The 27,958-nt window shown below is 44.9% G+C and overlaps 1 protein-coding gene across 2 annotated transcripts in view; it reads left to right on the top strand.

Annotated features, from left to right (window-relative positions):
* Positions 1-26,413, top strand: part of LOC116503875 (ATP-binding cassette sub-family F member 1-like) — a 39,021-nt gene extending 12,608 nt beyond the window's left edge. For both annotated transcript variants that reach the window (XM_032210567.1, XM_032210566.1), the window contains exons 9-28: positions 1,761-1,841; positions 2,775-2,849; positions 3,987-4,091; positions 5,562-5,645; positions 6,597-6,719; positions 7,892-7,992; positions 9,788-9,873; positions 10,561-10,700; positions 11,898-12,046; positions 13,335-13,418; positions 15,146-15,270; positions 17,361-17,473; positions 18,573-18,744; positions 19,713-19,787; positions 20,916-20,986; positions 21,224-21,256; positions 22,629-22,797; positions 23,642-23,706; positions 23,808-23,880; positions 25,877-26,413. In XM_032210567.1, the coding sequence (XP_032066458.1) occupies positions 1,761-1,841; positions 2,775-2,849; positions 3,987-4,091; positions 5,562-5,645; positions 6,597-6,719; positions 7,892-7,992; positions 9,788-9,873; positions 10,561-10,700; positions 11,898-12,046; positions 13,335-13,418; positions 15,146-15,270; positions 17,361-17,473; positions 18,573-18,744; positions 19,713-19,787; positions 20,916-20,986; positions 21,224-21,256; positions 22,629-22,797; positions 23,642-23,706; positions 23,808-23,880; positions 25,877-26,043 (2,091 nt within the window). In that variant the 3' untranslated portion in view covers positions 26,044-26,413. The remainder of the gene's footprint in view (positions 1-1,760; positions 1,842-2,774; positions 2,850-3,986; positions 4,092-5,561; positions 5,646-6,596; positions 6,720-7,891; positions 7,993-9,787; positions 9,874-10,560; positions 10,701-11,897; positions 12,047-13,334; positions 13,419-15,145; positions 15,271-17,360; positions 17,474-18,572; positions 18,745-19,712; positions 19,788-20,915; positions 20,987-21,223; positions 21,257-22,628; positions 22,798-23,641; positions 23,707-23,807; positions 23,881-25,876) is intronic.
* Positions 26,414-27,958: the final 1,545 nt, after the last annotated feature.

The raw sequence follows: 27,958 nt of genomic DNA, 5'->3' as shown, positions 1-27,958 counted from the left end.
CTGCTGACTGCCGGCTGTCTGCAGTTTGGCAGTTCAAATCTCACCAGCTCAAGGTTGACTCAGCCTTCCATCCTTCCAAGTTCAGTAAAATGAGGACCCAGATTGTTGGGAGCAAAATGCTGACTCTGTAAACTGCTTAGAGAGGGCTGTAAAAGCACTGTGAAGTGCTATATAAGTCTAAGTGCTATTGCTATTAGTATTCCCTTTCCATGCAGAATGGGACAACTCTCAGCAGAACAATTCAACAATTCAATTTAATTATTTAATATAATTTAAATTTTATTTTATTTTTTCATCATTTTGTCCCTCCTGTTTTCATCCTTTCTTCAATGATTCCATTTCACCATTTCTTTGTTATTGGTGTAACTCTTGTCCCATGGTGAGTTGTCATAGAGCCCTTTCAATGTGTCTTAGTTTGTATAAGCTGGAGCACATTACCTTGATAAGCCTTTTCTAATTAATTTTCAACCACCATCATATTGTCAAGGAGGCTGATCAAATTTGCTAGTTTAAACATAGAAGAACATCCAGCTGAAATAATACCCTTGGAATTGAGTTTTTTTTTTATCACACTGTAAATCTCCCCCCTTCCCCCCAATTTCTTTTGAGTCAGTTTTGACTCCAGGTGACTGCAGTCCTCTTGACAAATTTTGGGAAGCCTTGTCCTTGTCTCCTATTTTGGCTGAAAGAGAGTGACTAGCCCAAAGTTCCCCAGCTTGGCAATGGGACTACATTGGTCGCTAAGTTTCTAGCCTGGTGCCTTAATCACTGGCTCTTAAACAGTCCAGATGAGAATACAAACACACATATGCGTACTATTGCAAAAAAGATGTGAGAAAACGAGGACATTAGCCATTATACAGGCTGGATGGTAGACAGTTTCTGTGCCAAGGGCCCAGGAAGAGTAAACAATCACCAGGGAGACTCAGTACCTATCAGGAAAGAGAAACAAAAACACAGGGGTAGATTCTGACATACATACATCCAAGGGTGGGCTGCTGGGGGTTTGCACGGGTTTGGGCCGAGGTGGCGCAGTGGTTAGGGTGCAGTACTGCAGGCCACTTCAGCTGACTGTTATCTGCAGTTCAGCGGTTCTAATCTCACCGGCTCAAGGTTGACTCAGCCTTCCATCCTTCCGAGGTGGGTGAAATGAGGACCCAGACTCTGGGGGCGATATGCTGACTCTGTAAACCGCTTAGAGAGGGCTGAAAGCCCTATGAAGCGGTATATAAGTCTAACTGCTATTGCTATTGGGCGATCCGCTAACTAGGATTCTGCCCAGTTCGGCGAACCCCCAAATGCCAACCCTGGCTGGCCATGCCCACCCCACTCCACCCCTCCCAGGAATCATCATGCCCATTCATCATGCTAGGTAAATGCAGAGGCTTGGGGAGAGGGGAAACGGGCCTACCCGAGGTTCCGAAGCCTAGAAACAGGCCTGTTTCAGGTCTCCGGAGGGCCTCCAGAGCCTGGGGGAAGCAGTTTTCGCCCTCCCAGAGGCTAGAGGAATGCCTCGGGAGCCTGGGGAGGGCAAAAAATGCCCCCTTCCCCACCCCGTGGTGTAGGAGGTCAACTAGGCCACTCACACCATGGGCCCACGCCCACCCTGCAATGGGGCAGCGAGCCTGTTGCTGCCCTGCATACATCACTTTTGCCTCCAGAAGAGCACAGAAAGAAATGTGATATATAAAAATAGATTTTTTTACCCCCTTATTGTATGGAATTGGTGTTATTCTATATGTATTTATCCCTCCCTTCAGAAAGGAGGCTCAGCATTTGCAACCCTGGCTCAGAGTGACGAGGAGGAAGCTGAAGAAACCAAGCCCAAGGAAAAACCTAAGGTATAGGAGAAGAGGGATGTGGAAAATGAGAGTTGAAGTCCGCAGAGAGCAGCCAATGGATAGATCACTAACTAAGTTCTGATTGGGATTGCCTGTTGGATGGTCAAAGTAGCTCAGTTGGGTAGAATTCAGGATTTGGGCCCCATCTTTTCCAGGTGATGCCAGAACAGGAGCCTAAATATTAAAACACTGATCTAAACAAGAAGTGCTCTCTTACGTCTTCCCCAGTTCAGTCAACTATGAAGGCTTCTTTTCGGTGACATTATTCTCTCTTATCCCGGTAACCAGAATACAGATAGTCCTTGATTACCAATTTCTATAGATTAGATTAACAGATTGGAAGGGACCTTGTAGGTCATCTAGTCCACCACCCCCCACCACCCCAAGCAAGAGACCCTACACCATTTCTGAAAAATGGCAGTCGAGTCTCTTCTTGAAAGCCTCCAGTGATGAAGCTCCCACAATTGCTGAAGGCAAAGCTGCTCCATTGGTTGATTGTCCTCACTGTCAGAAAGTTCCTCCTTATTTCTAGGTTGAATCTCTCCTTGTTCAGTTTCCATTCATTATTCCTTGTCTGGCCTTCGGGTGCCTTAGAAAATAGCTCTCATTCAATGACTGTTCGAATTGTGAAGGCACTGAATGAAAGGGCCATAAAAGAGCCATCGTTCCCATCCCTGATCTAGTGGGACAAATGATAGGGGGCTTTCATCCATGATGAGCAGAAAGTAGACTATTTTGAATTTAAAAAAATAGTTTCCTCCCTTAAGGAGGGATGCTTCCTAGATTCTGAGTAGGCTGATGGTTTTTAACGGGTTTATTCCAACAGATAGATTATTTGCAAAGCTGGGAGAGAGTTGGAATTACTGTTGCAATTTTGTTTCCTTTCTCTTCCTTAACAATGTTTATGCCCATTTCCTTGATTTTTCATCTTAGGTTGGAGCCAAACCAGCTGCTCAATCTGAAGAAAATACCAAGAAAACCAAAGGGAAGAAGAACCAGCCAGCCAAGGTAAGTGTTCACAATCTAACGAAGAAGCCAGAACGCCCAATTTTGATGGTTGTGTGGAGAATGCAAGAGATTTCACTTCTGCTGAGTTACAGGTAGTCCTCAACTTACAGCAATTCATTTAGTGACCGTTTAAAGTTAGAATGACCCTGAAAAAAGTGACTCATGACCATTTGTCACACAACCATTGAAGCATCCCATGGTCATGTGATCAAAATTCAAATAGCAATAGCACTTAGACTTATATGCCACTTTACAGTCTTCTCTAAGCAGTTTACAGAGTCAGCATAATTGCCCCCAACAATCCGGATCCTCATTTTACTGACCTCGGAAGGATGGAAGGCTGAGTCAACCTTGAGCCTGGTGAGATTTGATCTGCCAAATTGCAGGCAGTCAGCAGAAGTAGCCTGCAGTACTGCACTCTTAACCACTGCGCCACCATGGCTCAAACGCTTGGCAATTTATATTTACAATGGTTGTAGTGTCACACTCATGTGATCCTCTTTTTGTGACTTTCTGACAAACAAAGTCAATGGGGAAGCCAGATTCACTTAGCAACCCTGTTACTAACTTAACCAGAAAAGCTGGCTGAGGACCTCTGGGAGTTGAAGTCCACAAGTCTTCAAGTTGCCAAGGTTGGAGGCCCCTGTTCTACAGGTAGTCCTTGAATTACAACCATTCATTCCAAGTTACGACAGCACTGTAAAAAGTGATATGACCAGTTTTCACACCCATCACCATTGCAGCATCCCCATGGTCACATAATTAAGTTGTGAGTGCTTGGCAACTGGCATGTATTTATGACAGTTGCATTGTCCCAGGGTGATATGATATGATCACCTTTTGTGACCGTTCCTGTTGGCTTCTGATAATCAAAGTCAGTGGGGGGAAGCCTTATTCACTTTTAACAACTGTGTTACTAACTTAACAACTGCAGCAATTGATTTGACAACTGTGACAAGGAAGGTCATAAAAACAGACAGTTTGGGCTCAATTGTGGTCGTAAATGGGGGGCCACCTGTATGCAATCTGTGCTGGTCTTTATGACGTAACCTGTGGAGTTGCTGGAAATGAGCAGATGAGAAATTCTTTCCAGTGTAATGTATAACGTATTCTTTTCTTTCTTCTTCATCATTGCAGAATATGTTTGCTGCTCTAGAGGCAGAGGATACAGATGAGGAAGAAGATGATGGAGAGGAGGACTTCACTGAGGAGAATGAGAAATCCAAACAGGACAGCCAGCCGGTAAGGATCCAGTTCTCTATGGCAGGGGTCCCCACCCTGTGGGCCACAGCCCACTTCCGGTCTGCGGACTATTCGTAACCAGTCCGTGTGAATGGCTGACTGGCTGGCTGGTGCGTGCATATGTACATTATCCCACTTGTGTGAGCACCGCAAGCGCTCTCAGCCCCACTCGCACGAGCAATGGGTGCATGCACATGTGCCTGCCCCTCCCACAGAACCATCCCCTCTTTCCTTCCCTTCCTTCCCCCCTCCGGGACACCAACCCAGAAAGTTTGGGGAACTCTGCTGTATGGTGAAGTATGAACCCATTGGCTACCTCTGTGCCACCCCTTCTAACATATGCTGGGATAGTGTGGGATACTTGCGAAGAAAAGCAGCCCTCAGAAACCTGACCTGCAAGGGATTTCAGTTGTCTGAATGCTCTAGAGCCGACACTGTTGCCTTCATTCTCCACCCACGTCAATCATGAACTGGAGGAAATGTCTTATATTTGTACATGATCACGTGAGGGGTGGGGGAGAGTTATTGAGAAATGAAAAAGGTATTATCTTAAGCGTCTGCTCCTATAATTTCTCCAAAATATAATTTTTTAATAAAAGAGGGCTATTTTAGTCCTTTCCATTACAGGGACTCAGAACGTGTTACAGAAAAATAGTTTCTGGGGCACCTAGATGTGCTAGAGATGCAGCCTGTTTAATCACTGCTCCATAAAACTCTCAGTTTCCCCCCCTGGTTCTTGCTCTCTGCACAGTAGAGTTTTCATCTGGAGAAGGACTCTACTTGGGTGTGCCAGAACTTGCCTTAACTGAGTTGGGCCATAATAAAATACCAGTGGCAAATGGTTTGCTGCATCTCAGGAAGGCACTAGACCTCCACTAGATTCCTGAAGAGCCCCCCACCCCATTTGCCAGGGGTTATTCCTCTCTGCTGAAGAGAGGATTATATGACTGGCACAGTGGTTAGAGTGCAGTACTGCAGGCTACTTCAGCTGTTTGGCAGTTTGAGTCTCACCGGCTCAAGGTTGACTCAGCCTTCCATCCTTCCGAGATGGGTAAAAGGAGGGCCCAGATTGTTGGGGGCAATAGGCTGACTCTGTAAACCGCTTAGAGAGGGCTGTAAAAGCACTGTGAAGCGGTATATAAGTCTAAGTACTATTGCGATTACATATACAAGTGAGTTGCTCTGTGAACCTGGGATTTAAATCCTAGCAATCACTGCACTTTCTAGTAAGATTAGAAAGATTGCATGGAAATGTCTCCACCTTCACCTAAGACATGTCGCTTGTGGTCCTAATAGAAGTTAAAACAGCCAAGTAGTCAAAGCAGCCTACTGAAGTAAGATTGAGACGGAGATGACATGATGGGGCTTAATTCCTCATCCAAGTGCCACAAAGATTTCACAGTAAAACTCCTTTGGTCCCCACATCATCATGTTTGGCTATCATAAACTGGATTTCTTTAAACTCTGTAGCCATCAGAGGGGGAAGAGGAGAAGAAGGAAGATGATCCCTATGCAAACCTCAGCAAGAAGGAGAAGAAGAAACTCAAGAAACAGGTTAGATGTGGTCCTCCAAAGGAGGCCATCTGTTACTTCCTACTTTTTCTGACTTTGCTTGACTGCAGTCATAACACACATTCTTTTTGTACGCTCTTATTCTCTTCTCCCCTTTTTTACAAGGGAACGTAGAAATAAATCTCACTGCAGTTGAGATCGGGAATAAACTCTGTGGTGAAATCGATCCAAAGTAGATTGCGGGACATTTGAAACTGTAGTAGAAACATGAATTCCTAGATCCCATCTGACAAGGAAATGAAAAAAATAGATCTCTGTAACTTCTCCTCCTCATCAGATGGAGCCTTAGGAGGTGTCTGTCTTCTGTTGTGATTCCTCCTTTTTTAATTCTCTCTCTCTCTCCCTCCCTCTCTCCCTCCCTCCCCCCCCCCCCCCTCTCTCTCTCTCTCTCTCTCTCACACACACACACACACACACACACACGGATGCACCTCAGGAAAGTTTTAAAAATGAGGTTTTTTTGCCAGATGTTGGGTGAGGACAATAGATGAGCCTGTCTTTGGGAAGATGGAATGTGTCAAACTGTTCACTGTCTGATACACTGCATATAGGCTTCATGTTTTTATAATTTATCTGGTGTTTTACTTATAATTATTGTTCCCTGTTTGGTTTATACTGGATGCACATTGCCCGAAAAATTAGGTGTCCAATTATATGAATTGGACAGTTACATAAATAGACATAAATTGCAGCTAGGCGCCAATGTGGCTTGGTGAGTCCAAACGAGGAGGTGTCTTTTATACTACAATTATTTTACAAATGCTAGAATGCCTCCTGAACCAAAAGTTATTGTGAAACAGTTCACAGGAGTAAAAACGTGGCACATTTTGCAGTTTTAACATCTGGTCTTCAAGAGAGAAGATGTCTTGGAAAGCAGCATATCCCACGAAACTTGTCAAGTGACCTGATTTGAGCCTTTCTTTGCTTCACCAGCTGGACTTTGAGCGGCAGATTGCAACCTTGAAAGCAGCCAACGCGGCTGAAAACGATTTCTCGGTGTCCCAGGCGGAAATGACCTCGAGACAAGCCATGTTGGAAAATGCCTCAGATATCAAGGTACTCCAGTTATATTCCCACACGCCCCTCTGCTTTGCTTCTCTGGCTCATCAGTCTTCTCCATTTTGCTGGTCTCCTTCGCTTTGTATATCAGCTGCACGTTTATTCCTTTCTCTTCGTTGGCATCGTGACTCAAGAGGAAAGCGATCATTAATATTTTTGAGAATTGTAGAATTCTGCATGTTCAGGATTGTAAATAAATGAGCTCTGCCTTTTTAAAAAGGGTCTTTCCTTTCAAAAAAATGCATTTAAAAAACTTTTTTAAAAAGTGACAACAGTAATAATTTCTCAATTTTTCTCAGTCTGCTTCTGTAAGAGTACAGGTAGTCCTCAACTTAACAACAGTTCATTTAGTGACTGGTCAAAGTTACAATGGCACTGGAAACAGTAACTTATGGTTGTTTTTCAGACTTACGACCATTGCAGCATCCCCGTGGTCATATGATCATAATTCAGATGCTTGGCAATTAGTTCACATTTATGATGGTTGCAATGTTTTGTGATCAGCTTTTGCAACCTTCGGACAAGCAAAGTCAGTGGGGAATCCAGATTCAATTAACAACCCGTGTTATTAACTTAACAAAAGCAATGATTCACTTAACAAATGTAGCAAGAAAAGTCATAAAATGGGATGTTTCCACTTAGGTACATAAAATTTTGGGCTCAATTATGGTCGTAAACTCAAGAATTATCTGTAAGTGCAGGTAAATTGTGACATCTTTGCTTAGAATGGTGGCGTTCTGCACTTTGTCACAAATATTTTTCAGGCTGATCCCTTAGAGCCGAGGTGGCGCAGTGGTTAAATGCAGCACTGCAGGCTACTTCAGCTGACTGCAGTTCTGCAGTTCGGCTGTTCAAATCTCACCTCAATCTCAAGGTTGACTCAGCCTTCCATCCTTCCGAGGTGGGTAAAATGAGGACCCGGATTGTTGGGGGCAATATGCTGACTCTGTAAACCGCTTAGAGAGGCCTGAAAGCCCTATGAAGCGGTATATAAGTCTAACTGCTATTGCTATTGCTATTGCTAAGATGGTGAAAACAATAAAATGCAAGCTTGGAATCATCAGAGTAAAACAAACAAAAAACAAAAAAATCCCCCCACAGATCCAGTGGGTGAAATAGGTTTAAAAATTCCGAAAACCCCTTATAATATTCTTCATTTTCTGTTATAGTTGGAGAAGTTTAGCATCTCAGCTCACGGAAAAGAATTATTTGTCAATGCAGATTTATATATTGTAGCTGGGCGTCGATATGGTTTGGTGGGCCCGAACGGGTAGGTGTATTTTATTACAATTATTATACAAATGTTATAATGCCTCCTGAACAAAAGTATTGTGAAACAGATTTTTTTTTTAAAGTATGACCTAATAATATAGTAAGACCATGTTTTAGTGGACTAATTGTGAGGTCTCCCCTGCTTCCCCAAAAATAAGCCCTCCCTGAAAATATTGCAACATAGCAGCAGCCATGAGGGGACCACGCTTACCGCCTCCTGCACCTCAAAAATAATAAGACCTCCCTGAAAAAAGGCCAAGTGCTTATTTTGGGAGTCAAAAGAAAATAAGACCCTGTCTTATTTTCTGGGAAACATGGTAGATATCCAATAATAAATTTCTGTGAGGTTGCAGAGCCCACTGTGGTTTTCATCATTTATATAATATTTCTTTCTATTTTTTTGTTTGTTTATAAAATTTATATAGCTGCCTATTTGCTCACGGCGACAATACACTGTGTGTGTGTGTTTTAAAAAATAAATAACCACCCCTCCTCTTCAGCAGCAACACACAATCAAACCAGCCATTTGATGGGCTCCATCCCATTCTGGGTTTCTCGAGCCTGCTAGCAAAACCACATCTCTGGGCCATTTTGAAAGAGTGTTAGAGTGAGGGCCAGTCTAATTTAAGGTGGGATGATATTCCAGAGGGAAGAAGCCACCATGGAGAAGGTGTTCCTCCTTAGGAAACAGGACTCACAACGTTCCTGTCATGGCGACCTCCCTCAGTAACCAAGAAAGAAACCACTCCATTTTGCAGAACTAAGAGTACTTTTACTGGTCATGAGTAGATAGCAGCTAGGCAAAGCAAGATCTGAGGCAAAAGTGCGCGTAATCATAGATATCAATATGTGACCCAACCCCCTTCCCTTGGTAACTCCATCCCATAGTCCAATCCGCACATCCCTCAGGTGTCATGTGAGTTCCATCTTCAAAACGCATCATCAGGTTGGTATGCCGGACAGTTGGCCTTGGCGGCAAATCCTCTATCTGCAACATGCGCAGTAGATGGTGAGAAAAATTCCATTTTAACAGTCACTCCTGCACTGAATACTCCCCCACCCAAATACCATGCCCCCCCCTCCCCATTTCAATGGCAGCCGAAAGCAAGCAGCAAAACAGAGGCTGACAGTTCCTTGCTTCCCCGGCCTAGTTTGTTGGGTGGATGTCGCCGGTAAGAGACAGTCCCTCAGATAACCATGCCCTCTGGAATGACCTCCCTGTGGAGATCCGGACCCTTACTACCCTCCTGGCCTTCCGCAAAGCCACCAAGTCCTGGCTGCTCCAGCAGGCCGGGGGGCTTGTGAAACACCCAGCCCCACGGAAATTGTGAATGTTGCGCCTTTTTTTAAAGTGTTGTCTTGTCTATTTATCCCCTTTCCCTTGTCTGTTGTGAGCCGCCTGGAGTCCTCCGGGAGTGGGCTGCATACAAGACAAATAAAAATAATACATTTGACAAGCAGAATTTCAAACGTGTGTGTGTGCAAGAAGAGAAAGATCTTCAACAGGCATCTAAAACATTTAATAGTAGATACTTCAGAAATTATATATAAGGATGTGTTACTTCTGGAATCATTGCTGTTTTATTTGATTATTCCAACATTTGGGGGAGGGGGAAGTCTTCTGACTGTAATTTGTCCAATACTAATACCTTGCTAGAAAAACCACTCTGAAAGGGGAAGTGGGTAGATTGTGTTTCTCCTCATGCACCTTCCATAATCCAAAATACTTGGGAGAGGCTTTGATGATCGACTCCAATGACTCTCTTCCATCTGATTTCTGTTGTTCTTTTCAGGAAGGGCAAAACCACTTTGCTGAAACATATTGCTAACCGGGCCTTGAGCATCCCTCCCAACATTGATGTGCTGCTCTGTGAACAAGGTAAAGGAACAACAGTTGGGGACCGAGGGGGGGGGGGGGGAAACAGCCAGGCAACTCTTGGGCTCATTGGTCCCTTTCTTTAAGGGGGGGGGGGTTAAAACTAAGTTGCTGGGCTGATGGGGTTTGAAATCTACTACAGTTGGAGTATTCCTGGTTATATCATGCTGCAGTCTGTTTATGTTAGGCAGAGAGACTTTCTGTTTCTCACTTTAGACCAGGGGTCTCCAAACCTGGCAACTTTAACACTTGTGGACTTCAAGTCCCAGAATTCCCAGCATGGCTGGCTAAGGAATTTTGAAAGCCTAAGTGCATAAGTCTTAATGTTTAGAGACCCCTGCTTCAGACCTTTGTGATTCAGGAAACCAGTGACTTTCTGGAACTTGTGAAACAGCACCGTAATCCTTGTTTGAATCTGACAGGAAGCTCAGATTTTCTGATTGTTTGTCTGATCTCTTGGCTGCCCAGTTTCCCATCATTTGATGACATTAAAGCCCATAAACAAATAACCCACTGCATATGGAAGCGTATTATTTGTCTTCATTACCAGGATTTGGTATGGAAGGATTCAAAGATATTTTCCCCTTTGTTTGAAAAGTTTTTAGCATTCCATAAAAATCATGCTATCAGACCTAATGATATCCAGCTTATCTTCTTTCCATTTTCTCCTCCTCTGCTTGTACCTCACAGAGGTTATTGCGGATGAGACTCCGGCAGTCCAAGCAGTGCTCAAGGCTGACACCAAGCGACTGAAGCTGTTGGAGGAAGAGAAACGTCTGCAGGCACAGCTGGAGAAAGGGGACGATGCAGCAGCAGAACGCCTGGAAAAGGTATTCAGGAACCATGACGGGCTTTCTACACTTGCTGTGGGAACGGGCTGCCCATGATTCATTGACAGGTAGTCATCGTCCTATGACTAATTCACTTTGAAATTGTTTGAAGTGACACAGATTTGAAGTTCTAGCACACGGGTGTCAAACCTGCAGCATCACATTGCCGTTGCCTGACATTTCACAATATTTTCCACATTCACAGAGCTGGGGTGGGCGTGGCCTGTGTGTGACGCATCTGGCCCACAGGCCACCAGTTTGATACCCCCGTTCTAGCAGCTCCCCTACCCAACTCAGCAACCAGCCCACATGTTTGACCATTTGCAGCACCCTGTGGTCACATGGCCACAATTTATAATTTATTTATTTTTTGCTGGAAACCACCATTCACTTCTGGTTTCCAGCAAAAAACACCCACTGTGGACAATAGATTCCCATAGCAACCGTGTCGAGTTTGGGCCACTCCATCTCTCTCAGCCAAACTTACCTCAGACGACTGCAATTGTGGGAAAAATTGGAGGAAAAAGATGTGTCGGATATGTTCGCCACCTTTAGGTGTTTATTTTTTCAAAATACTGTGGGCATCAGTTGAAGTCCTCTAGGGAAAAGAATGCTGGACTAAGTAATCCAGTCTTCCCAACCAGGTGGCCTCAGATATCTTGGGACTACAGCTCTCAGAATCTTCTATGGTTTTTAAGGAATTGGATAGAAAATGCTAATAGAATTGAAGAACCTGTCTCCACCCTATCTTAACCCTGATCTCTAGCATCTGGAGTGGCCTGATGTTGTCAGCATTCCACATAATACATCCATTGAAAGTAGAACTCCAAGGCAGGTAGATTCCTCAAGGAACAAGATTATTGGATACATCATATTGGCACAACCGTGAAAACCGACTCTGAAAGTTCCCACGGTTTTCACCTAATTAAAAGTGAAAATTGCCCTTCTCCCCCAGGTTACATTGTCCAATAGAGCTGCTGGCAGATTGCTTGGTTACTCCACTCCTCTTCTCAGCCACTTGTTGGAATGACCTTGGTTCCCACAGGAAATCTTTTTGTTTTGACCGCAGAGCCGAGCTATCTATTTTTCCCCTCCCTTTCCCTTGTGGCAACCATGAAGCTGCAAAGATGACCTCAGACAGGTTCGCTTCAGGGTTGACAGATGTTCTGATATGCCCTTCCTATTCTTCACTGCCAGGTCTATGAGGAAATACGGGCTACAGGAGCAGCAGCAGCAGAAGCCAAAGCTCGGAGAATCCTGGCTGGGTTGGGCTTCAATCCTGAGATGCAGAATAGGCAAACCAAGAAATTCTCAGGAGGTTGGCGCATGAGGGTCTCCTTGGCCAGGTAATTGTTGAAAGACGAATATCAGCCAGAGGGATGGGGAAAACGTGGCAACCAACTACTCCAAAGCAATCGACTTGGTTCACCATTGGCATTGGCATCCTTCAGTCATTAAAGACTATGGTATCATGCTCTGGAAACAGGTCCTAACGCAGCATCTGGTGTGGCTGAAAAGTCCAATTCAGGAGTGGCAATCCCTTCTACACTGAGGGCAGATACATTCTGTCCCCTGCCCAGCCCCCAGATTTTGCTGGTTCCAGGACTGCCTCTTTGCCTTGGCCTGCTGAACAATTGTCTCTTCGAATTGGAGAAGGCCATGCTGCGTCTTTAGCCTCCAAGCTGAATGATCAGAGGTCAAGATTTCCCAGCTGTTAATGTCCTTTCCCAAGGCCTTTAGATCCCTCTTGCAGATAGCCTTATATTGTAGCTGTGCTCTCCCTCTGGGACACTTTCCCTGCACTAATTCTCCATACAGGAGATCTTTCGAAATCCGACCACCACTTGGTTCACCACTTTCCTTATATTAGTCTATCCATCCTAATCTGGTTTCCTTCAGGTGGTCAGGCTGGCTGGAGGTGATGAACACTGCATTTTAACACATCTGGGGAAGACCAGTTTGGGAAGCCTTCTGCTAGATAGACCAATGTTTGGACTTAGCACTTAAGACTTATATACCACTTCACAGTGCTTTACAGACCGCTCTAAGCGGTTTACAGAGTCAGCCTATTTCCCCCAACAATCTGGGTCCTCATTTTACCCACCTCGGAAGGATGGAAGGCTGAGTCAACCTTGAGCCTGGTGAGATTCGAGATTCAGCCTGAAGGACTGCATTCTAATCACGGCGCCACCGCCACTCTATAAGAAAGGGCTTGATAAAAAAGCATCTTCCAACCCACTATTGGTCTTTTTGAAACTAATGGGAGAGATATTGTCATGGTTTACACATGGCAACCAAATCCAAAACAAAAGAAGATGCCATTTTATGGCTTCCGTATACAATCCATAGCTTCCAAATTTATATTTTTTGTTCTCCCCCATCCCTGCTTCTCCCTAAATTGATTTCTTTTTTTCTGGTTGCTGGCCTTATGATTCTGTAGCATTTCTTCTATGTTGCTTCTGATCAGTAAGGCATCAACACCCTTTGTGCTCTGTTTCTTCACTGCTTCTTCTGTCTCCTTCCTCGAATCTCAGTTACAAGTAGTCCTCAAATTACAACAGATCACTTACTGACCATTCAAAGTTATGACGGACTCGTAAAATGGGACTTCTGACCTGATCATTTTTTTTTCAGAGCCCTGTTCATGGAGCCCACATTGCTGATGCTTGATGAACCTACCAATCACTTGGATCTCAATGCAGTCATCTGGCTTAACAAGTAAGTCACCAGCTAAGCATACTAGGGAAGGGAAAGTCAGTTGCTTTGGCTTTAAAGTCTCCTTCAAGCAATGGGCCATTTTTATGGAGCAGATAAATATCTTGGCAAAATCCCAGAAGAATCTTTTATTCTTACATTTTGTTTCTCTTAATGACACTGGCAGTGGTTCGAGCAGCATGTAAAGAGATTGTAGAGACAATTACAAAATGTATTGTCTCTAACTGTGATGGCAAACCTATGGCACACATGTCACACAGGTGGCACGCAGAGCCCTCGCCCCAGCTCAGATTCATTGCCCATGTGCGCGCATGCCTCCCACCGAGCAGCTGATTTTTGGATCTCTGCTGCACATGCGTGGGGGGTGGGGCGCATGTGGGAAATGCCCACGCATATTTGGGGCAGGGTGTGTGCCCCCCCTCCTGTGGCCTGTTTTTGGTCCCAGGAGGCTGCAAGGAGGCCTACTAGGCCCAAAACTCTGTGTGTGTGTGTGTGTGTGTGTGTGTGCGCACACACACACACACACACACACACACAGTGCACACACTGCCCATTTTTGCTCCCAGAAGGCTGCAGGGATGCCTACTAGACCCAAAATGGAGTGGGGGGGTATGTCAATTTTATTAGCATTTTCTAACCTGCATTTCCACCCTTCAACAGAGTCAGGGAAGCTATCAGTGCAACATGATAGTAGTATTTAAAAACAAACTTATATATTTGAAATTTGTGCCATATATACAGATGCTAACACTTTAGCTGAATGAAACAGAATAAATGAAATGTATCCTTTAATTATTCAGGGCTCTTTTCTTTCACACTAGCTGCATCTTTCTCATATTTACATTCTCAGTCACATAAACATAACTTGGGCTGAGAGGAGTGAAGAGTTACTGAAGTTAATCCTAATGTGGTGCAGCCCACTCTTTGTTTAGCGACTATCTCAGTGACATTCACAAATGCAACAGTAATAAATCATAATTTTAAAAAATCATTCTTCAACCAATGTGCCTGACAACAAAAGCCTTCAGTGTGAAACTGATTAAAGTCTGGCCAGTCTCCAAAGTGGGGTGTGGGAGGAGTCACTGGATGGGTATTGTTACGGCCCAATTGCCTGGAGACTGAGGTAAATCTGAGGACAATCCCTCTATTCCTCCTGGTGACTCCCCAGATTAACCTCAGTCTTCGGCCTAACAGGAGCTATTCAGTGACTCTCCAATGAATAGTATTTAGTTAGGATTTTTTTGTAGTATTTTTTTCCCCTTTCTAGTTTTTACAGGAATTTTTCTTTAGCTACCTTTTATTTTTGCCTCTTCTGCCTCGGTTTCGCGCCCTTTTGCCTGGTTGCTCAAGCACCCCCCCGCGCTCATTGCAGCCCCGCAGGCCCCACAACACCGGTACCCGGTGGAGGGGTGGGGCGAAAGCCTAGCCTCACAGCCAGTTGCCGTACCACACCATGGAAAAAAGCAGCTCATGAAGAGATGTGGCTTGAATATGCAATCTCTCCACCCTACGAGGTGTCAAAAAAGAGGGAAAAAATGGCTAGGCACAAGACATTGTAAGAGAACTTTTGTCTAAATGAGATACCAGCAATCAGTGATCTTTACATCTCTCAGTCAAGTGTTCAGTTAGTGACCATTCCACTTAACAATCAGTGTGGTTGCTGAAAAAGGAGAGGCTAAATCAGCTGTTGTGACTGTTGTTATTTTAATTCCCTTCTGTTCTTCTTACAGCTATCTCCAGACGTGGAAGAAAACTCTGCTCATCGTTTCCCACGACCAGGGATTCTTGGATGATGTGTGTACAGATATCATCCACTTGGACATGCAGAAACTTTTCTACTACCGGGGAAACTACAGTGAGTGGTGCTAAGGGTAGTAGGAGCTTCGTGAGGTGGATATCCATATAAATCTAAATAAAAACAAATACAATATTTTTTGGACTATAAGACACACCGGTGTATAAGACGCACCAAGATTTCGATGTGGTAAATAAGAAAAAAAAGTTTCTGTCTTCCCCACCGCCCAGGAGCATTCTGCAGGCTTCAACAGGGCTGGGGGAAGGCAAAAACGGAGGCATTTTTGCCTTCCCCCAGCCCTGCTAAAGCCTATATAGTGCTTCTGGGGGCTGGGGGAAAGCAAAAACGCCTCCATTTTTTGCAAAAAATGGGATGCAGGGGGCAGGGCTTCGGGAAGCCAAAAATGGCTCTATTCAGTGCATAAGACGCACCAACATTTCCACGCTCTTTAGTGGGGGGGGGGTGCGTCTTATACTCCGAAAAGTATGGTAGATAAATAAAGTGACAGATACAAGAACAAGGGAGCCCAGCTGGCAAAACACGTAAAATATATAATTCCTGGATTCGCAATTCGAAAAATCTGTATTCCAAGCCACAGAGTTGGAATGTCTGTTTTTAAAATCAGTTTTAAAGAAATGATTTTAAAATCCCAACATTCAGACTTTGTGATTTCAAATAAAGATTTCTAGAATTTGAACCCAAAGAATTATTTATTTTAAAACGGCCCATCCACTTTCAATTAAATGCCAAACCTGCTGAATTGCTGGGTGTTTTACTCACCTTTGGAGGGAGAGGCTGCTTTAAAGATATCTGACATAATCCGACATAACCATTTGAATCTTCAGATCTTTAAATGAAGGCGAATATTTGGAGCTCAGGGTTGAAGTGGGGGATCCATGGTGCTCCCTGGCTGGCTTGTTTTCTTGCAGACGTTTTATTACCCAGACTAGCTAACACCATCCGTGCTAGTAATGAAATGTCTGCAAGAAAACAAGGAAGCTCAGAGAGAACCAAGGGTCCCTCAGACCTTTAAATGCCTGAATCTTACACAGAAGGAAGTCTGAGGTAGCCAGGAGCTCACTGAATAGGTTCGTCGTCATCCTGTTCTTTTATTTTAAGCATTTGTCTTTTCTCCTTGATTCTGATGGATGGCTCTGTTTGTTTGTTTTTTATTCTTTAATGACAGCTTTACTTGTTTTAATGCCGAATCGGGGCCATTGTCAATTAACAAGTAGAAATCTGCCTGGAGAATCCAATCTCACCAGGGTCAGAGATTTAGTCTTCCAAGCTTTCAGACTTGTACGGGGAGCTCATCCTCGGAATTTCTTTATAGCAGAGTGTCAACGGGAGTGCTGATTTACCACCAACTTGTCAAGTGCTTAGGCGGAGAGGACTTGGCAGAACAAGGAAACAACAGCCAACAACTTATTAGCCAGCCATCAACACCTCAATCAACATCTAAAAAGCCACATACAACAGGCACCATAGTCTGTAGAGATTCTCTGTCATCCAGGTCATGGTTGTACCAAAGGTGCTTTTTTTTTTCAGGAGGCAACTAAACTTGTTTTTTTTTCTTTTGAAGACTTTCTTCTCATCCAAGAAGCTTCTTCAGCTCTGACAGGATAGTGGGGAATAGAAGGAGTTATATTCCTTGCAGACAGCTGGTAAGTTGCATTCTTTTAGAGGGTTGCTGAAGCACTTGGAGGTTTATCTGTGTCCAGCAAATTACCAGCTGTCTGCAAGGAATTATTCTCCACTCTCCTCTCAGAGCTGAAGAAGCTTCTTAGATGAGAAGCGAAACATCTTCAAAAGAAAAAACAAAGTCCAGTTGCCTCCTGAAAAAAAACCTTTGGGACAACAGGAACCATATAAATATCACACACAGAATACCCCAAAGCAAACACTCTGCTAGAGAGAAGTACCTTGAAGATGGGCTCCAGCACGAGACCAAAAGCTTAGAAGACTAAACCTCTGGTCCCAGTGACTGTCGCAGATTGGATCCTGTAACAATGACCTTGGACACGTATATTCACCTTCATTTGTGAGACATCTGCCTCTTCCCTTGTTCGGTGATACCAAGCTGTGCATCAGGATGGGGATTGTGAAATTGGCTTACCTCAGGATTGTTATTTTGTCACGTTCCCTGGCAGTGACTTTCAAGAAGATGTATCAACAGAAACAGAAAGAGCTGCTCAAACAGTACGAGAAGCAAGAAAAGAAGCTTAAAGACCTAAAGGCCGGGGGAAAATCGACAAAGCAGGCAGTAAGTGTGTAGCTGTGCCAAGGTAGAGGGATTGCTGGTCGAGAAATGTTGTGCAATTACTGTTTTCTCTGGGATTCCTCTTAGCTGAAGTGACTTTTTTGAGGAAGCAGGACAGTTATGCTGAATTAAATCTGTAGTCCTAAACACGGCAGAATTTTGCTTCCTCCCTAAATATCAAAACCAGAGGTGGTATTCAACCGATTCGGACTGGTTCACTTGAACTGGTAATGGAAATCACGGGTCCTGCCCTGGTTCTATGCTGTCCTATTTAGACACGTTTTCAAGCCAAAGCGCATGCCCGGAAGCCCGAACACATGGGTGGATAGGGCACATGCGAGCGAAGCGTGCGTCCATGTGCACTCACTTTTGCGAACCAGTAGGGAAAGTAAGTGAATACCATCCTTCATCAAAACCATAACAAAGGCTGTTCCTTTTTCAGTGACAACAATTCGGACTGGCAACCCTGTCATTAAATGAGGGGGGGCTGTCACTACCTGAAACAATGACTATGCTTTTGATCCGGCCCACAGGATGCTTATATCTGGCCCATGTGGCTGCTCTGGAAACAGTGAAGAACAGCCCACGGTGCTTCGGCCAGCAAAAACAGAGCTCAGGAGGGCCGCACGTGACCCTCCCTCCACAAGGTCCGTTTTTGCTGGCAATTCTGCAGGAGGCCATCGCAGCCGAAAGGGGAGCTCAGGAACCCGTTTTTTCTGGCAGAGCACTCGGGTCAGCACAGGCGCCCCCAACATGAGTGACATCAAGCTAGCCATGCCCACTTCTACTCCAGCCACCTGAGATCAAACACAACCCTGATGCGGATAAAATCGAGTTTGACACCCCTGCTGTACGCCATCCAGGTTTCTGCCTGTTGGATAGTGATCTAGATCATCCATGAGAAGAGCTAATTCCCACTCTGTCAGAAATCTGTCTGAGTCCTGCCCGTTTGGTGCCGTCAATCCCTGCCACGGTTTCCAGCACTTAAAAAAAAAAATTCTAATTTTTGAAAAACATGTTCCTGTCGCCCGTCTGTCTCCCCTCCGTGCCCCAAAAGAAAGGGACAGCCTGTTCCCCTTGTAACCTGTCTTGCTTGTTCCAGGAAAAGCAGACCAAGGAGGCCCTGACGCGGAAGCAGCAGAAATGTCGCAAGAAGAACCCGGATGAGGAATCCAACGAGGCCCCCGAGCTCCTGAAACGGCCCAAGGAATATACCGTGAAATTCACCTTTCCGAACCCACCACCTCTTGCCCCACCCATTCTGGGCCTTCACGGTAGGGCTTCTCCTTTTGCAGGGCAAATTGTAAAGGAAGGGGTGCAGGGGAAAGATTAGGAGCCTGAAGAAGAGTGAGTGGTTTTCTTGGGGGGGGGGATCTCTTATCAGTTGTTCTGAACTCTGTTTCCTCCTTCAAGCATTTGAGGAGAGAGAGAGATGGAAGTTTAATTTCTGGCTGTTGTTAAACTACAATTCCCAGTGTTCTTTGCTCTGACTGAGGCATCTTTAGGAGAGGAAGTTGAGCCCTTATACCCAGCAGCCATGTGATTTAAGTTCCTGCCTTAGTTTTTGTTGATCCCAGATGGCCAGGATAGGATTTTGCCCATGGATGGCTAATGGCTGGAGAAATAATTGGGTAAATTTACGCTGTCTCTTAGCTTCCCCAGTGCTAGAAAACTGGAGCGATAACGAGAGTGTCTGCATGTACCAAGGATTCTGTCATTAAGATGAGCATATAGTTAGTCCCCAACTTACGATCATAATGGAGCCTGCTTATTATTGTCGCAAGTAATGACAGTTGCTAGGAGGAGACTATGGTGGGGGGAACCGGACTTCCGGTTGGCTCCAGAATTGAAAGGTGGGCTTTCAGTTAGGACCTTTGTGGCTCTTTGAATGTTTTAAGGTTGCTGACCCTTGTGCTAAGAATAGGGCTCCCTAGGCAGCTTGTATGCAATCTGTGGGTTGGTTCAAAGCAAATCGCAATCCTTTGCTTTGAGACTCTCAGTCCAAAACTCAGGATCAAAAGTGGGACGAGGAAGGGTGAGCTAAAAAAAATTTCCAACAACCTCATTTCAAATTCAGATTGTTCAATCGAAGCTCTGCTATTTTAACCAGCTGGGCTAAGAACTGATTTTTTTTTTCTAGGCTGGCTGTTCCTGGTTGTTGTTCTATCTAAACTTTACTTTTGTGTTCTCGGGAAAACATTTTCCCCCCCTTTTGATCCTTATCTCTTTGCTTCTCTTTTAGCCGTGGACTTCAGTTACGAAGGACAGAAGCCCCTTTTCAAAAATTTGGACTTTGGAATTGACATGGAATCGCGAAGTAAGTGATGGGGAAGGAGAGACGGTAAAGTTTTTGTGCTGACAGACAGTTCTGCACACGGTTATCATTTGTGTTTCTTGGTTTCTGAGAGGAAATTCCTCACCAGGAGTTTCTCCTTTTAAAATTTTTTTAAAGTGCTGCAGCTGGGAAAAGTCACTTTTAGCTCCTGCTTTTGATTTAGTCCTCAACTTAACCACCACAAGTGAGCCCAAAATTTCCATTGCTGAACAAGATAGTTGCTAAGCAAGTTTGTCCCATTTTATGACCTTTCCTCCCACAATTGTACAATGAATCAATGCAGTTGTTTAGTTAGTAACCCAGTTGTTAAGTGAATCTGGCTTCCCCTTTGAATTTGCTTGTCAAAAGGTCACAAAGGGAGATCAGATGACCTGGGGACACTTCAACCATCATAAATATGCCACGATGTAAATGCCATGATGACTAGGGGACTGGAGGCTAAAACATATGAAGAATAGTTGCAGGAACTGGGTATATCTAGTCTGATGAAAAGAAGGCCTAGAGGAGACATGATAGCAGTGTTCCAATATCTCAGGGGTTGCCACAGAGAAGAGGGAATCAAGCTATTCTCCAAAGCACCTGAGGGTAGGACAAGAAGCAATGGGTGGAAACTAATCAAGAGAAGCAATTTAGAACTAAGGAGAAATTTCCTGACAGTTAGAACAATGAATCAGTGGAACAGCTTGCCTCCAGAAGTTGTGAATGCTCCAACACTGGAAGTTTTTAAGAAGAGGCTGGACAACCATTTGTCTGAAGTGGTGTAGGGTTTCCTGCCTAAGCAGGGGGTTGGACTAGAAGACCTCCAAGGTCCCTTCCAACTCTGTTATTCTATTCTATTCTAAATATCAGACAGTGGTCAAGCATCTGAAATTTGATCACATGACCACGGGGGTGCTTCAACAGTCGTAAGTGTGAAAAATGGCCATAAGTCACTTTTTTCAGCACAGCTGTAACTTCGAATGGCCACTAAACGAATGATCATAATTCGAGGACTACCTGTATTGAAAGATGGCGGGGAGGGAGGAGTCAGATTCTTAAAAACTTTGCCTGCCTGGCACCATCTTGTTACTAATGACAATCCCTTCTCTTCCCCTTTTTCCTGCCTCTCAGTCTGTATCGTGGGCCCCAATGGGGTGGGGAAAAGTACACTCCTATTGCTGTTAACCGGGAAGCTTACAGCGGTAAGTACTATCTGTTCAAACTTTGGCTTCTCTTGGTGTGGATTGTCCTCCTGAATTTCCTTTTCTCTGTTTGGGGCCCCTTTTGACCGAGTCCTAGATGAGTGAAAGTGACTATTGGGGGACGATTTTAGGAAGAGCCCGTGAAAAATGACTTCTCTTTTAATCTGATGAGACTGCAAGGGAAGAGAACCAACGCAATGCTAACCTCCTGTTTTCTTTTCCTTATCATCTTTTCAGACCAGAGGAGAAATGAGGAAAAACCACAGACTAGTAAGTATCACTGAAATCTCAATTGGAACGTGGTGGGAAGGCAGTGTACAATGAGGGGATGAGGGTTATATTGGAATGGAAAGCAGAGCTTGCAGTCAGGGTAGGAAGTCTTTGGTCATAGGAAGCGGTGCACACATGGCAGTTGTAGCTTTGTGTTGGTGTACTCTGCTTGGAGAGGGGATAGTTTGCTTGCAGGATATCCAGTGCACCTTTTGGTCTTCCGTTGTATTACCATATTTCCCCCAAAATACGACCTACTCAGAAAGTAAGTCCTAGTGTCAGCGTTCCAAATCCAGAATTAAATCAGAGTTCAAGGCATTGCTTTCATCAAAGTTCCAATTTAATAAGAGAGACATGTTGGTACAATCTGTGGAAAACCCGAATCTGAAAGCTTCCTGGGTTTTCCACCCAGTTGAAAGTTCATGATCTTGCCCCCACACCCACAAGTCCATCACATGGTCCAATCTGACTGCAGGCCTGACACCTAGCTTGATTTTTACATGTGCACCCAATATAAGCTCTACCCCCAAATAAGCCCTAATTAAGACCACACCCACTCCAGGGTGCACAGGTAAAAATTAAGCTGGTGGGGGAGCTGCCCTACTACAGGTAGTTGCAACCAGGCCTCTCACACCTCGGCCCAATTCTTCTTCTGCAGCTGGCAAGGCTTTCCTGGGGGCCTCTGTAGCCGATATCAGAGCTCTGGATCGATCTGGAGCTCTGTTTTCACTACGGAGGCCTTTAGGAAAGCCTTGCTGACCTTGCCAGATGAAGAAATTCTTGAAGGCCTCTGATAGCGAAAAAGAGGCCAGGGTCGAAGTGCGCAGGTGTGGTGAGTCAGTGGACAACATGCTTCCCCTTCTCCCAAAAATAAGACTTGTTGCCGTTTTTGGTGGCAAAAAAAGATAAGACAGGGTCTTATTTTGGGGGAAATGTGCTGGTATGGCTGCATGCACCTGCTTCTTCATTTGCTCAACGTGGCAGTTGAGACTTAGAGTAAAATATCGTCACACAATTTGGAGACTGATTTCAGGACAGCATCATGCGCTAAACTAGAACTAGGAGACCTGGTTATTTCCTGCCTGGTGGTTTAGATTCCATTTCATATCATCCCAGCCCACATGAGGCAGCGACAAGGGCTGATGGAAGTTCTAGTCCAGGAAATTAGGAAGACTTCCGCCAGCTGTAACCTTGGCCAAAATGAATTGGTTGAAAGAGAGATGGAGTAGGCTTCAGAAGTAGAATCACAGAAGGCAACCCTGCAATGCCAGGTGTGGCAGGTGTGGATGGTGTCAGTTAAGCTTCGGTGGACGTTTGAGAGAAGTTTCACTCAAGTTTTTTCTTTTCTCTCTCTCTCTCTCTCTCCTGGTAGAAAGTTGGCTTCTTCAACCAGCAATATGCCGATCAGTTGAACATGCAGGAAACAGCCACTGAATATCTTCAGCGCAATTTCAACCTGCCTTATCAAGATGCCCGTAAATGTTTAGGGCGGTTTGGTCTTGAGAGTCATGCCCACACCATCCAGATTTGCAAGCTGTCTGGTATGGGACACATTTCTTGGGAGAAGGGAAGGGCGATGGTGGGCCGAGGGCGTCACAAGGAAGGACGGGGGCTGCTAGCATAGCTTTCTCCACCTTGGCATGTTCCAAATGTGTTGGATAATTAAAGTTGTAGCTAATCACACCGGGAGGTGCACTAAGTGCTGGAGTTTTAGTGATTAACAGTCATCTGTGTCTTGAGCAAGACATAAGACTGTATGGCTGTAGAAAGATAGGCCAATGCTGATGTCAGGGTTCCAAATAGCATCCAAAAGGAAATCAGAATCAAAGGCAAAGTATTGCTCAACGTTCCAATTGATGAAGAGAGCCATGTTGGCACAACTGGGAAAACCTGAATCTGAAAGATTCCCGGTTTTCCCCACCTAGTTGAAAGTTCAAGATCTTCCCCCCACACCCACAAGGTCCAATCTTCTACTGTCATGCTGGCAGTTCCACCCATCCAATTCTGGTCAGGTGCAGACGTGTAAAGACAAAGGATGACCTTGGCTTCCTAGAAAGAATTTTGTTATGGCTGCATAGTATATGACTCCCTATCATTCCCCCCCCCCTCCCATTTTCCCACAATAGAAAATGCATAGTAGAAGAATAGAAAATGTGGCAGGCCAAAGATCCAAAAGAAAAGATGGCTGCAGGCCTGATAGCCTTCAAAGGGGACTTGGTGGGTTCTTAAGAAGCTCTGATCTCCATGCTCTGTTTATCCTTCCAGATGTCCTTTCAAATTCCGAAAGGCGAGATGCTGTCTGCATCAGTTTTGGGGAAGCAAGCATATTTTTGCTAATCTTCTAATTCCTCCTTTCTCTCCTTTGGGTTTTTTTCCTATTACCAGGGGGACAAAAAGCTCGCGTAGTATTTGCTGAATTGGCTTGCAGAGAGCCTGACGTCCTTATTCTGGTGAGTTTATCTACAATCTATATATCAGCACCATTATCCCATTGTGGAAGCTGAAGAGAAGCCAAGAGTCCTTAAATGTCTCTCCATTCCCTTTCCCCTAGGATGAACCTACGAATAACTTGGATATTGAATCAATCGATGCCTTGGGAGATGCTATCAATGAATATAAAGGAGGTGAGCGAAAGCTTGTTGGCTCTTAATTCCAGGGGTAATAATACATGATAAATACCCCTCTGCTTGCTCTTCTTACCACTATGCTGTCCTTACAAATTTGAAAGATGGTACCGGAAAGTAGGGACCAGGCGTTCCTACAGTGACATTAGGTTTCTCCTATCCCAGTGATTGCTAACCTTGTTATCGTCGTGTGACGAAAGCGCAAGGCCCTCACCCATAATGCAATGCACGTGTGACACCCTCTGCATGCCTTGCCCCCTGCGCATGCGCGTGTTCCCCACTGCATGCCCTGCTCCCTCCACATGCTTGTGCGACACACACACACATCACCCCGTTTTGGGTCTAGCAGACCTCCCTGCAAACTCCTGGGAAAAATGAGCTGCGGGGGAAGCGCACCACACACTCCCGCGCTCGCCCCCGAGCATGCTTCCACGACCACACGAACACGTGTCTCCCGCATTTGCACGAGATCCTGTACATATGCATGCAACCTGTCTCACATGTGCACACATCTCCCACATCCGTCCATCCCCCCACGTATGATTGGCAGAGATCCAAAAATCAGCTGGCCGGCGGGAGGCACGCACACATGTGCGGTGGAGCTGAGCTAGGTTGACGGCTCGCCTGTCCGCTGAGAGGGCTCCGTATGCCACCTGTGGCATGTGTGCCATAGGTTCTCCATCACGGTTCTATCCTGTCGCATATCTTCCCTTTGTTATTGTAAATCAACTTTGCTTTGCCCTATCACTTGGCAGGATGGGAAAGACTGAAAATGAAGGCCACCATCTTAGTACCTAAGAATGATAAGTTTCTGGTTTCAGTGTACAGCAGCTGCTAAAAAAGCCAACACAGTTCTAGGCTGCATAAACAGGGGAATAGAATCAAGATAACGTGAAGTGTTAATACCACTTTATAATACTTTGGTAAGGCCACACTTGGAATACTGCATTCAGTTTTCGTCACCACGATGTAAAAAAGATGTGGAGACTCTAGAAAGAGTGCAGAGAAGAGCAACAAAGATGATTAGGGGACTGGAGACTAAAACATGAAGAACGGTTGCAGGAACTGGGTATGTCTAGTTTAATGAAAAGGAGGACTAAGGAAGACATGATAGCAATGTTCCAATATATCAGGGGTTGCCACAAAGAAGAGGGAGTCAAACTATTCTCCAAGGCACCTGAGGATAGAACAAGAAGCAATGGGTGGAAACTAATCAAGGAGAGAAGCAACTTAGAACTGAGGAGAACTTTCCTGACAGTTAGAACAATTAATCAGTGGAACAACTTGCCTCCAGAAGTTGTGAATGCTCCAACACTGGAAGTCTTTAAGAAGGTGTTGGGTAGCCATTTGTCTGAAATGGTATAGGGTTTCCTGCCTAGGCAGGGGGTTGGACTAGAAGACCTCTAAGGTCCCTTCCAACTCTGCTATTGTATTGTATTGTATTGGTCTATCCCTATGAATGCCAGAACTAATACAGTGTTGAATAATTTGTACATGAACACAATTGAAGCAGCAATGCCCAGCCACACCAGGCTTTGCTGTAGATCAGGAAGGCAGCACCCCCAAAATAAACATGGTGAAGGCTTCACATTTTGAGGGGTTCTGAGGATTCTTGGTGATTCCTCAAGTACTTATGTTAACCATTCATTCCCCCAAGGAAAAAAAAAGTAAACATAAGCAGAAATTTAGACTTGCTCTTTCTGGTGGCCACTGAAGAAATGTTGATGGGCTGCATTTTTTTTTTTTGCACCCTCAACCTAGGATATTTGATGTCTTAAGAAATAATTGCTTTTTATAAACAGTTAAATAAGCTTGGGGGAGCTTATTTGGGAGAAAAATCAGCAGTTTGCATGTCTCTGCTTTAGTAAACCCTTGGCAGATGGTTGGCTCATGTTGAATCCCAAATGGCAATCTCTGGACAGCTCTTGAGTGCAAAGAAGAAACTTTTTTTTTAATGGGGTTTGGAGATCTTACTTAACCCATCTGTCTTTTCCAGCGGTGATCATTGTCAGTCATGATGCTCGGCTTATCACGGAGACCAACTGCCATATGTGGGTGGTGGAGGACCAGACGGTCAATCAAATCGATGGCGACTTTGAAGATTACAAGCGTGAAGTGCTGGAAGCCTTGGGTGAAGTCCTGGTCAACCGACCAAAAGAATGAGGCCATGAGAAGCGGGAGTCACCAGAACATGCACAGCCTGGTTTCCATTTTTCCAGTGGAAGCTCCGCCTTCTCAAAAAGCAGGGCGTTATTATTTATGTGACACGGAGGGACAGATCTGAACGTACGCAAGGAATTAAAAACTGATGATATTTTAAACTCTTCTTCCCTTTCTCTCCCACCCGTATGGAAGTGAGCATCTCAGAAGGTGATGAGTTGGGTGGGTGTCCCATCATGCCTACCCCACCCCATCCCGAGCAGACATCTTGGAAGACCACTCTCACTTAACAAATCTCTCTCCTTTCCTTCCACTATTTTTAGGAATACAACATGTACACTTAATAAATTAAAATGTGGCCGTCACTTTTCTGCATGGAGTTCCCTGATTTTTTGTTTAATAGTTTGGTCAATTCAGGTGGTCCTCGACTTACAACCACCATGGAGCCCAACATTTTTTTTGCTAAGCGAGACAGTTAATTGAGTTTGGCTCCCATTTTATGGCCTTTCTTTCCACAGTTGTTAAGTGAATCACTGCCATTGTTAGGTTAGTAACACGGTTGTTGCTGTATTAAATCTGGCTTCCCCATTGACTTTGCTTGTCAGAAGGTTGCACAAGGTGATCACATAACCCCGGGACACAGCGACCATCATAAATATGAATCAATTGCCAAGCGTCTGAATTTTGACCATGAGAATGCTCGAACGGTCATAAGTGTGAAAAATGGTCATAAGTCACTTTTGCTATAGTGGCGAATATCTGTAACCCTAACACTCCCAGAATTGGTGTCATGTGTATTGTTCTGACCTAGGCTGCCCAAGAGCATGCAGCAAACTCCTTGTCCCGACAAAAACCCCCTTTTATCAATTTACTGTGAATTCTGCTCACTCACATCCAGTAAGGCCTTTCAAGGGAGGATTTACAGTCACAGACCTTATCTGGCTTGGAGAGCTGCCAGCTCAATATCTGCAAAAGTTGGCAAGGAGTCTCGGAGAGTCCAATTAAGCAAACTAATTGTCTCCTGCAACTCCACTCCCCTTTCGCTCCTCTTTTATTTCCTCTGGGAGGGGCCATTCATCGTCCACCTGTGGCCTTACTCCCAAGTCGACCCCTGTTCTTTAGCTGTTCCCTTCGTCTGGCAACTCTGAGCATGTGCATACTGGAAACAGGCTCCAGCTGTTCTTCTGCCTCACTGATGTCTGACTCTGGAGGCAGCTGATAACTGGCTTATCGCTCTGGCCCCATCTCTGCCTCCGATGCAGAGCCCTCATCAGAGCCTTCCCCAGACTCCAGGACTGACTCATGTTCCTCCCCAACCTCCTCACTGTCCAAATCTGCTGCCAGCTCTGCTGGCCACTGGCAGACCACAACAAGGTCTTGTGATGAGTCAGCTTTGAGTCATCTGTGGGTCTTGTGATGGGCCTTGTGATAAAGAGATTACCTCAGGTCAGGGTCGTTGGGAGGTGAACTGGTGTGTGTGAGTGGAGAGAGGAAATGCATGAGTTGATTAAAGGTCAATGCTGTCTGTGGTTGGCAAACTCCGCTGAAGATGTTACCTAGCCTGGTAACAAAACGTTTAGAAACCAACCTACAAGCTCAGATAATTCGCTTCTTGAGTGCTATTGTAACTTGGAACGGTCCCTAAGCGAACTGATGTAAGTGGAGGACTATCTCTTCAAGCTGCATTTTTTGGTGCAGTATTGTTTTTAGTTGCCCACAATGAATTTGTGGAGAAAGCAAACGAAGCTCCCAATATTCAGCATTCCACCTCAAGGGATGCTTTCCCACCCCCTTCAGTTGGGAGAAACTCTGACAGGGAAAATGTATTTGCCTATAGAGATTGTGGATTGCCCATGTCTGCAGCTTTTGAAGAAAATAGGACAGTCCCCTCTCAAGAATCTAATACACTTTCTTGTGA

Source organism: Thamnophis elegans, chromosome 2 (assembly GCF_009769535.1).
Source record: "Thamnophis elegans isolate rThaEle1 chromosome 2, rThaEle1.pri, whole genome shotgun sequence".
Lineage (NCBI taxonomy): Eukaryota > Metazoa > Chordata > Lepidosauria > Squamata > Colubridae > Thamnophis > Thamnophis elegans.
This window is presented reverse-complemented; position numbering and strand designations above follow the sequence as displayed.